General features: G+C 31.3%; 1 protein-coding gene across 2 annotated transcripts in view; it reads right to left on the bottom strand.

The window, feature by feature from the left end:
* Nucleotides 1-5,425: 5,425 nt before the first annotated feature.
* LOC137643854 (ADP-ribosylation factor-like protein 4C) overlaps nucleotides 5,426-12,500 on the bottom strand; it is a 121,656-nt gene continuing 114,581 nt past the window's right edge. For both annotated transcript variants that reach the window (XM_068376579.1, XM_068376578.1), the window contains exon 5: nucleotides 5,426-8,048. In XM_068376579.1, the coding sequence (XP_068232680.1) occupies nucleotides 7,857-8,048 (192 nt within the window). In that variant the 3' untranslated portion in view covers nucleotides 5,426-7,856. The remainder of the gene's footprint in view (nucleotides 8,049-12,500) is intronic.

A 12,500-nucleotide genomic window follows, 5' to 3' on the forward strand; every position in this document is an offset into this window, starting at 1 on the left:
AAAATATTTTATTTTTCCCTGTTTCCTTTCCTCACTGGGCTTTTTTTCCGTGTTGGAGCCCCTGGGCTTATAGCATCTGCTTTTCCAACTAGGGTTATAGCTTAGCAAGTATTAATAATAATAATAATAATAATAATAATCTAGTAGGCGCCTGATCTATCATTTTAAACAGTCACTTTAGATGTGATTATTTTGATGTTATACTGTAAGTTATCTTATCTATTTTATTCTAACCTACTTTGAGCAGCTATTTATACGTTTCTTTTTTTTTTTTTAAGTTTTTAAGCTGCGCTTCTGCCATAAAGTTTATCTTGTTGTACCATATCAAGCTATAGGGAGAATTGAGCTCATCAGAACCACAGTGTGACGAAGGTTGTGACTCAAAGACAGGATGAAAGCAACTGGAGTGAGTTTATTATAGAACACTCTCCTTTATATACAAAAGCTCAAGGCAACAGGAAATTTCCTGTTCAAAATCGACACCGTTACCGATGAGAAAAACAGACATGTTTTTTCAGGTTCTTTTTAGTGCGAAGGGAGAACGAAGATACAAGCACAAAATGAACTATGTACGATCGTGTGACACACGGTTGGTACAACAGTTTTATAAATCTCTGTTGATTTTAAAGCACCGTTTCCCCTTCTGTTATATTAGAAGCACGAAGGCCTGACCTGCCAGAATACAACTGAATAAATCTCTTGATGCAAAGCAACTCTTAAAAGGGCTCAGCATATTGCTTGCAGCTTATTACTAAAATGGTAAAAGACATTCATAATGAATATTAATATAGAGCAGGTGAGACTTTAGATGCAATATGATGAATTAGAAATAGATATCATATCTATAATGATACATTTTATACATGGCAATGAAGGCCTCTGTAAGCCTTCGGAGATGTCATAGCATTTATCTTTTTACAATTGATATAACGTTGTTGAAAATATTCTATGTTCACCCCATATAAAATATTTCTAATCTCTTTTACTGTGTATAATGTTAAGCTTTCATAATCCACAAAAGACGGTATTCTCTTGCGTTAAACATTGTATAGGATAGATATTTATCTTATAAAAAAGATCTTGATGATATGATATACATATAATTATTTAGTTCGTTTAGATAACACTATGATTTTTTATGAAGTACAGATATAGGTTGCATTTCCTTCACCTATATCTAATATTTTATAAAAATGCTGATATTTATTTGAGTGTGATTCTGTAGTTTTAATGGTTCGAAACCCGTCCCTAAAGATGTATGTTTTCATTGTTTAACTTTTGCTTTACTTCATAGAATATGTTTCCTATTTTCTGACTAATATTTGCTTCATAAAAAGATCATTTTGTTTCCCTGTTTGATATTTTTCCTTTTATCTATTATTTCTTTTCTTTAGTTTGAGGAACTCTCTCTCTCTCTCTCTCTCTCTCTCTCTTCTCTCTCTCTCTCTCTCTCTCTCTCTCTCTCTCTCTCTTAGTTGACCTTTACTTTTCATATGGTTAAGAATATAACTCAAGTTTTATAAGTAAGGTTTACTGCATATTTTAAATGAATATATTCTTTTTTATTTCGTCAGCCATATTCTTAATTTCTTATTTATCTCATATCTTTATCAATAGTTTTATTCTGGTTTGGCTCTATCTTCATACCTTCTTTATATTCATATTTCAATTTTCATAACATTTTTTTATTCTAATTCACATACGTTTTATGATTTTCATAATTTCTTGTTTTTTATAATAGTTTTTATGGTTCAATTTATACCCATACTTTCTTTATATTCAGACTTTTTTTTTATTTTGAATCACGTATATTTATATGATGGTCATCATTTCACGATTCGTCTTCTAATATGGTGAAACGGATGTAGATTTTTTTACCTTCGAGTTTTTCCTAGTGGGCCTCAGACGTACCAACTTTCTCCTTCTTGGTTTGCTTTCAGTTTCTCAGTCCACTTTCAGTTTCTTTCTAAGATCAGAAAGAATATCATAAACACAGTAGATTCACCCTTTCTTTCCCTCTCATCTAAAGCATTATTCATGAGTATTTCAATGAATTAATTCATAAATATTCCAATGAATTAATCAATAAGTAAACCAATGAATTAATCTATAAGTATACCATTGAATTAATCCATAAGTATTCCAAAAGAATATCATATACACAGTAGATTCACCTATTCTTTTCCTCTTATCTAAAGCATCATTTATAAGTATTTCAATGAATTAATCAATATGCATCCTAATGAATTAATCCATATGTATCCCAATGAATTAATCAATAAGTATACCAATGACTTAATCTATAAGTATACCAATGAATTAATCCATAAGTATTCCAATGATCCAATGAATTAATCCATAAGTATTCCAATGATCCAATAAATTAATCCATAAGTATTCCATTGATCCAATGAATTAATCGATAAGTATTCCAGTGAAATAATCCATAAGTATTCCAATGAATCAGTCCTTAGATATGAATTAATCCTTAAGTATTCCAATGAATTAATCCATAAGTATTCCAATGAATTGATCCATAAGAATTCCAATGAATGAATTTATAAATGTTCCAATGAAATAATCCAAAAGTATTCCAATGAATCAGTCCTTAGGTATGAATTAATCCTTAAGTATTCCAATGAATTAATCAATAAGTATTCCAATGAATGAATCCTTATGTATTCCAATGAATTAATCCATAAGTATTCCAATGAATTAATCCATAAGTATTCCAATGAATCAGTCCTTAGGTATGAATTAATCCTTAAGTATTCCAATGAAGTAATCCATAAGTATTCCAATGAATTGATCCATAAGTATTCTAATGAATAAATCCATATGTATTCCAATGAATTAATCCGTAAGTATTCCAATGAATTAATCCATATGTATTCCAATGAATTATTCCATAAATATTCCAATGAATTATTCTATAAATATTCCAATGAATTAATCCATAAGAATTACAATGAATTAATCCATAAGTATTCCAATGAATTAAACAATAAGTATTCCAATGAATTAATCCATAAGTATTCTAATGAGATAAACCATAAGTATTCCAATGAATTAATCCATAAGTATTCCAATGAATCAGTCCTTAAGTATGAATTAATCCTTAAGTATTCTAATGAATTTATCCATAAGTGGATATTTCGGTGTTACTTGACGTTGTTACTGTTCTTAAAATATTTAATTTTCCTTGTTCCCTTCCCTCATTGGGCTATTTTCCCTGTTGGGGCCGCTGGGCTTATAGCATCCTGCTTTTCCAACTAGGGTTGTACCTTAGCAAATAATAATAATAATAATAATAATAATAATAATAATAATAATAATAATAATAACAGCATGAATCTAAAATGCCCTTTTTATGGGTATCCCAATAAAAATAGTCTATGTGTATGTGTTTAACCCTTTGCCGGCCAACGGTGAATTCAACAGAACTTGCGATGTAACAAAATCTTTCAAGACCACACAAACCCTTGATTGTTGATATTTAATGTTAAGCTCCCACCAAGACCTCTCAAATGAATACCATTTCATATGTTTTGGGGGATTTTGAAAAAAAAAATGTCCTTTTTCAAATTTTGAGTAAGTCACTAATGGCAGTGAAAGGGTTAAAACTACTGTGCAATAGAGGTATTAAGTAATATTCCATATCATCCAAAGTCGATAGACAAAACTAACTCCAAAGGGAGAGAGAAAAAAAAACTTATTTTGCTTAATGCATTAAAGTAAGACTTCGGTAGAATGACGTAAGCCAAACGTAAAGTATCCGTAAGGAGGTCTCCGAAATCCTGTTGGTAAAACGTCAGCAGCCAAATCAAATACATTAGTGTTTATAATGTACAGAGATTACACCATCCTTTAATGTATTCCCGTGGCTATAGCATCGAAGGAAATGGCATACGTATTTAAGGAGGAAAAGGAGCTTATTGTGGCACTATTCAACTTATTCAATATCCTCCATAGAACTGCACTTCCTACGTTTTGTAGGTCTATGTTAGATCAAGGTCAGATATTTAATAATAATAACAATCATAATAATAATAATAATAATAATCGCTCTCCAGACCACAAGTGGTGAAGTGTAAAATTGTGGAAGTTTTCCGCACAGGGTTATCATCTTATAAGCGACCATTACGATATGAGAAGAACTTCTTCCCGTTAGTGGCCATAACTTTCAATGGGAGTTGGTCTATTGAATAGTATGTGTGCGCTATATGCATATCGATAAAGCCACCTTACACCAAAAGCATCACTATATATGAATGTTATATCTTTCAATACTCAAAGTTCATTAATATTTCACAGTCTTGGTTTTAATTTTCGTGAGGTCAAAGTTTCTCTTTGAACACATGCTTTTTCTATGTATCTCTTACTGGAATATCAATTTCCATAATGAATTCTTACTATTCAACTCTATGAAGGCTGTGGTGGCCTATTGGAAACGTCTTTGCCTGGCGATCACGAGACAATGAGTCATGCTCAAGCTCGATATGTTTTTGTAGTGTCTGCAATCCCACTATCCTTTTGATCTAAGGATACGGCGTTTGGGAGAACCTATAGGTTTAACTGTTAAGTTATCAGCAGCCATTGGCTGGCCATCCCTGGTCCTACCTTGGGTGGAGAGGTTCTTGCCTCTGCCATTCTTTACACTAACAATAGTTTTTAATTACCAGCTTTTTATGCATATTTTCATTTCTAAATTTAAAATTTTCCTATAAATATAATTTCTTTTATTCAGCATTTTGTATTAAGAAATATACGCAAGTCTTAGATACCTTTGAAGATAATCAAATAGATATTTCATACCAATGTACACTGTCTGCAATGGCAAGAATTATATATCAACTAGATAAGTTTATCGTTTTATTGTATATCCAACTAATTTCGATTCAAAATATACCATTTTGTAATAAAGCTTTTAACCTATACCGCAAAAATAGTTATGTTAATTTAGAAATTAGATGAAAACTACAATTTTCAACTTGAAGATGTTAAAATTGAAAGATTTAGTGGCTGTAGTTTAAATATTGAAAGCGTCTATGATAATTCAGATGAATAAAAATTAAAAATAAATATATATTGTAAAGTTAAAATTCTGCCACAATCAAAATCAACAACAAGAAAGAAATGAGAAGAAACAGAAAGGAATGAAAATTTATACAAGAAGATATTAAAATTCAAAGATTCAGTGGCTGTTGTTTAAATATTGAAAGCGTCTAGGATAATTCAGATGAATAAAAATAGAAAAATAAATATTGATAAAGTTAGAATTTTGCCACAATCAAAATCCACAATAAGAAAGGAATGAGAAGAAACAGAAAGGAATGAAAATGTATACAAGAATTACGAAACATCATTCTTGATATTTTAACCTATTTTTGTATAAACATTGTGAGGGGTATAATAAAAAACAAAATAGCATAAACTGCTTTTAATAATATTTAAACGGATTACATGATGGCTTTATACTCCATAATGATAATAATAATAATAATAATAATCTCCAAAATGAGACGAAAAAAAGTATAAATAACTTAATAGGAACAATGTATAAAATGTCATTGCCACAAATAAAGTGACCTTACACGTAAAAGTCAGATTCTCATGCGAGCTTTAATTTTTTTTAGAAAGACTCCATTCTCAAAATGGAATTTCCTGCTTATGGATAAAAGGGAGGCAGGAATGATACCACGATTTTTTTTTTGTACCATTAAAAAATAAGTTAGAAAAATTGATTGAAAATGGGAAAAAATATACTTTTATATTCATTATCTTTTAAGGCATTGGTGAATCAGTTAACACTTTTTTACATGATATAACAAATGTCATGATTTATCTTAATTTATTTCTAAAAGAATAATGGCCTAGTTGATTCTAAATCCCTACTTGGACCTATTGGATTACCTTAAGATAGATCCTGAAATCTACAAATTAAATAGAATTAAAATCAATTAAGACGAGCTCATGACAAACTATTTACAGAGGCATTCTGTCGAGAGCTTTTTTTTATATATATCAAAGTAGTTGGGGGTATCATGAAATATGTGGCCATTCTCATTAAAAAATGTTGGTTCTCACGCTGGTGTATCATAATTAACATCATAATCAATGGCTTTAAATTAGCTTTCACCAGAATTATATCATTTTCAACACTAACCTTCAATCAACTGTTTCTGTTTTGATTTATAGAAAAAACGCATTTGTTTAAATCCTCATGAAGCCGAATATTTCAGATACAAAAAATTAAAATGTCACTCGAGTTTCACAAGATCGCTTGATGAAATTAGAAAGATGAAGAATGGAAGATATGACTCAAAGAGACGTAGATAATGACAATGATAATGATCAGGGAAATGACAAAAAAAATGCTAATGATCATGGAACTACATTATCGTCAAAATGACGAATGTTGCTGAATACCGTATGGGGATGTACAAGATAAATGGGCTTCTTTGGACAGTGATATCTTTCCTGCTCAGTTTAAAACAAAAAGCATCTACTTATTTTTTAAATATTCAACTTGAGGTAAATCAGTCTTTAAGAAACTTCATGGTGATGACACTGAAGAAAATAAGGAAGACGCGCTCGACTGGTGAAGGTTAGGAATGCATAAAAGTGAATGGGCTTCGCGTCTTAGAATTTGCGAAAGGATGGGGCTACTTATACACGTGAATGGGGAGTAGTTATACATGGGTGGAGACCTCTTTTCATGTAATATAAAGCTCTATTGCAACGCATCCAAGCGTAGCCTGGCCTGCAGCCCGTGATTCCTCGAATGGCAAAGGGAACTAAGGAAGCGTAATGGTGTGGAATGGAAGGAAGTAAAAAATGGCTTGAATGGCTGAACCTGATTATTATAGTTACAGTGGTGGTGACGATGATAATGAGAGTACTGAACTGATGCTGCGCATGCGCAACAAACTTCCTTGACTGACATGTTGCAGATCGAATGATTGGTTAGGTTATGTAGCCTCTTCGGTTATAGAGATGAATTACCAAATTTTAAAGGCAATTAGAATTAATGCAAAAATTGTAATTTCTTTGGCCTACTTCTATGGCTAACTGTTATTTGCCTTTTGCGAAACAGCTGGCGGGTTTTGGCCAACTAGCTAGAGGGTGGTTCCATCCACATTTGAAGAGTGACGCAGCTGGGATTAACCCACTTAACCAACGCTTCATCTCCTTGGATTCAACACATGACAGTGGAGAAAAAAGATTTTTTTTTGCACACTCGTTATTTTATCATGTTTATCAAGATTCACCATTTTACGTTTTGCCTATTCACGCGCGAGCAGAGGATATTATTCTATTAAACTGGAGCGGCCTTGTCACACGCTTCCACTAAGGACACCCCTCTCTCCCCCACAAAAAAAAAAAAAAAAAAAAAAAAAAAAAAAAAAAAAAAAAAAAAAAAAAAATCCCATTTTCACCAAAGTAGCACATCACGTGTTCACTCAACGCCAGATCTTCTTCTATCAACTACATACGATGTGATCCGGCGTTCGAATCCCTTGACGATTAAGTCCATTCGTTTGTTTCCTCCGTCCATTCCTCATTTCTGGTTTAGGGGAATGAATAAACGAAATAAATATACACAAAAGACAGACACACATGGAAATCCTCTCATGACGGCGAGATACATAAGATCCAGTGAGGAAGAGCGAGGGGAATAATAATCATACATTTCTTCTTCTTCTCCTTTTCTTCCCCTTATTCATCTGCTCTTCCAATCTTTCTATGTACACAAACTCTTCTTCTTCTTCCGCTGCTCTCGAAGAATAAAAAAAAAAAAAACTCCCTCCATTGAGAAGGGATTTTTTTTTCTATCCTGTCGGAGTCCTTTCAGATCAGCGCCAACGATCCCTCCTCCGGGCTTCCTGCCGGACCTTGTCGATGAGGGTCCTCAGGGTGGCCATGGCATCGTCGAGGCCCTCCCCCGTGAGGGCGCAAACTGGCGCTACAGCCCACACAACGCCCAAGGCCTCGCCCAAGCCCAGGCTTACGGCTACACACTGGGCTGAGCGAGCGTGTATCTGGTCCTGCAATGTATAAGGAAAGAAAGACTTTAATAATAATAATAATAATAATAATAATAATAATAATAATAAGAGTTATAATAATAATAATAATAATATAAATAATAATAATAATAATAATAATGATAATAATAATAGTAATAGTTATGATAATAATAATAATAATAATAATAATAATAATGATAAAAATAGTATGATAATAATAATAAAAATAATAACAATAATAATAATAGTAATAATAATAATGATAATAGTATAATAATAATAATAATAATAACAATAATAATATTAATAACAATAACAATAATGATAATAATAATGTTCAACATAAGCTTGCATCACTAACACACTCTACTCTATTTAAGAGAATATGTAATATCAAGATATAATGATAAAACATGTATTTCGTGATTTTCCATGAATCGAAATTACAGTTAACATATTTGACTGCGTTGAAGATAATATGTAATATCTAAAGATAGAATGAGAAAAGGGCATGTGTTTTGACATTCTATTTTAAACATAAGATACTCTATAACCCCAAACTTGACATTGTAGCGTCCTGCTTTTGCAACTGGGGTTGTAGCTTGGTAAGTGATAATAATAATAATAATATATCTGTTTTGACGTTGTTATTGTTTTTATAATGATTTATTGTCAATTTGTTCTCATCACTTATTTATTATCTTATTTCCTTACTGGGCAATTTTTGACTATTGGAGCCCATGGGCTCATAGCATCTTGATTTTCCAACTGGGGTTGTGGCTTGGCAAGTGATAATAACAATAATATATCTGTTTTGACGTTGTTACTGTTTTTAGAATCATTTATTGTCAATTTGTTCTCATCGTTTATTTATTTGCTTATTTCCTTTCCTCACTGGGCTATTTTTCCCTGTTGGAGCCCTTGGGCTTATAGCATCTTGCTTTTCTAACTAGGGTTGTAGCTTGGCTAGTAATATTAATAATAATAATTGGAAAATAAACTACAAAGCAACTGTTTTATGAGCGTGTCACCAATGCCTTCAAAAGTTCCACGATCTGATATATTCAATGACAGACATTCTGCTCGAGTCTACAATTCCTAGTTTCACGTTTCTTATCCCCAACGGAAATGGAAAAATATTAATGATGAGTCTATATGTTAGCAATTTAGAAAAAAAAAAACTCTTAAATGAATAGTAAAAGGTGCAATTGTGAATATATGTTAATTACAAAATGTATTCATGTTAATGTTTTATGATGTATAAGAAAATGATTTATGGAAACATTATGATGTACAGCAAAATAATTCATGTAAATACATTATGATGCATAACAAAATTATTTATGTAAATATATTATGATGCTAACAAAATTATTTATGTAAATATACTGTGTATAACAAAACGATTTATGTAAATATATTATGTAAAACAAAATGATTTGTGTAAATATATTGTGTAACAAAATTATTGATGTAAATATATTATGATAAATACACACTATTACAAATTGCAAGTATTGTAAATGTATATTTCTTAATAAAAGAAAAAAAAATCTTAATGAGAGAAAAACATTCTTAATAAAAGAAAAACACATTTATCATTGGAAAAAACTAAGAACCTTAACGTGGCATGAAAACAATTCCAACAGATGTTTGAAAACAACCTCAGGTGACGTCACAGAGAGACAACTCAGCACATAATAGCTCCTGGTAACATTGCATTGTTACCTCAAAGCAAGCGTGGGTAAGCAACACTCTGAGCTAACCATCAGAAGAGTTCAAATATTATTGGACACCTACAATGGCCTACTACATTTGATGACAACTCACAATACCATCTCTCTCTCTCTCTCTCTCTCTCTCTCTCTCTCTCTCTCTCTCTCTCTCTCTCTCTCTCTCTCTCGTATTTTGCCCTATTCTTTTAATTTCTGTGAGAACAGTTTTTATTTATAGTAGTTGACATGGTGTTGCTCAAATTTACACTTTTTGAGCTCATTCTCAAAATAATATGATAGGAGTTTCTAGCTGCAAACATTACATTGTATCTTGTTGGTTACACACATTATATACATACACAAACTGGATATATACAGTATATATATATATATATATATATATATATATATATATATATATATATACAGTATATATATATATATATATATATATATATATATATATATACAGTATATATATATATATATATATATATATATATATATATATATATATATATATATATATATATATATATATATATATATATATATATACAGTATATATATATATATATATATATATATATATATATATATATATATATATATATATATATATATATATATATATATATATATATATATATATATAAGTGTGTGTGTGTTTGAATATAAAATGTACGGGTAAATGATTGACACAACACATTTTCAGACACAAAAATGTATATAATGGGCGTGAGTAAATCATTGATACATAATACATTTTCACTAAAACTTAAGCAACTATAATATATATCAATGGCATTCGTCATATTAATAAATAACACTGGCATTCAAACAGTGTAAAACAACCAGAATTCACTTCGTAAATAAAAGCTGCCTGTTGCCACACGTACACTTATGCATTATTTTTCATTATCTTTAACCCTCCACTCCAACGCCATCATCCCACGAGCTAATCCTTGTTCCCACACACGTATAGATCCCACGGTTGCTATGTCTCCCCCACACTGCCCCCACTCCAACGCTGAGCTTATCTTTGTCCTCAAGTGTCTAAAAGTGGCGACGTTCCAACCAAATGAGAGACTATCGTCTCCAAGGCGGAGCTCTTTGTAACGGCTCATTTCATCGAATTAGTTAGAAAATTGTGTTTTATATAATTGTTCTTAAATGGTAACTTGTAATTGTAGATGGGTTGGGTGAAAATTTATATTACTGTTCTTTGTTGACTATGTTTTTTATTAGTGTTCTGAGTTGATAATGATAAAATAGGCAATTTTTATTTGTTCATTACTTCTCTTGTAGTTTATGTTTCCTTATTTCTTTTCCTCACTGAGGTATTTCTCCCTGTTGGAGCCCTTGGGCTTATAGCATAATGCTTTGCCAATTAGTGGTTGTATCTTAGCTGATAATAATAATAATAATAATAATGATAATGATAATAATAATAATAATACGTATTCTTATTTTGATGCCTCTTCCCGTTTTAAGATAACCCAATTTCCCGAGGGTAAATATTCAAATTACAACTTCTCCTTCGACTACCTTCCCGATAAAGAGATGTCCATATATCTCAGAAGACATTAGACCAGCTGCGTAGTATGGTCTTAAGAACAATTCGATTTTATGAAAATACACCTTGAAATAAGTTTATGTTGACTTGTTATCTTATCTTGGGAGGGTAAGCATTGTTGGCTTATCGAATAAATTTATTCTGCGTTGTTCTAATTAAAACAAAAACAATGTTCTGAATTCGCCAAGATGTAGCTTATATACAAATAGCAATATTATTCGATGAAGTCTCTCTCTCTCTCTCTCTCTCTCTCTCTCTCTCTCTCTCCTAGTAGTATAGAAAAATAGCAATACTATTCGATGAAGTCTCTCTCTCTCCAAGTAGTATAGAAAAATAGCAAACCTATTCGATGAAGTCTCTCTCTCTCTCTCTCTCTCTCTCTCTCTCTCTCTCTCTCTCTCTCAATGGACCAATTTGCCGAAAGGAACGTGTATCTATAGAGGGGAACCTGACCTTGGGCATAGCATCGATTGTGCCTCGGCTGAATCATTCATAAAAGACCTTTTGTGAAGGACTCCAGACCATTGGCTGGGTTCGCTTCAGATTCCATGTATTGACAGATACTGTCTTTGAATTGGTATGGTTAAAGTTTCACATATGGTTACACTCTTCTTTCCTCTGGGATGGAATAGTTGTTATACTCTTCTTGCCTCTATGATGGAATGGTTTTAAGTTTTAAATATGGATACACTTCTCCTCTCTTCTATGGTGGAATGGTTTTTAAGTTTTAAATTTTGGATGCAATTCTTCTTTCCTCTAAAATGGAAGGGTTTTAAGTTTTAAATATGGTTACTCTCTTCTTTCCTCTATGATGGAATGGTTTTAGGTTTTAAATTTGGATACACTTCTTCTTTCCTCTCTGATGGAATGGTTTTAAGTTTTAAATTTGGATACACTTCTTCTTTCCTATATAATGGAATGATTTTAAGTTTTAAATATGGATATACTTTTTTTTTCTCTATAATGGAATGATTTCAAGTTTTAAATATGGATACACTTCTTCTTTCCTCTATAATGGAATGATTTCAAGTTTTACACAAAGTTACACTTTTTCTTTCATCTGAGAATGTTTGGTACCATCTAATCCTATTACAAAAATTTCATTGAATGCATAATGTCGAATCTTTTGCAATGAACATTATGATCCCACAATCGAGTATACTGAGATAAAATTGACTG

Source organism: Palaemon carinicauda, chromosome 7 (assembly GCF_036898095.1).
Source record: "Palaemon carinicauda isolate YSFRI2023 chromosome 7, ASM3689809v2, whole genome shotgun sequence".
NCBI classification, from domain to species: domain Eukaryota; kingdom Metazoa; phylum Arthropoda; class Malacostraca; order Decapoda; family Palaemonidae; genus Palaemon; species Palaemon carinicauda.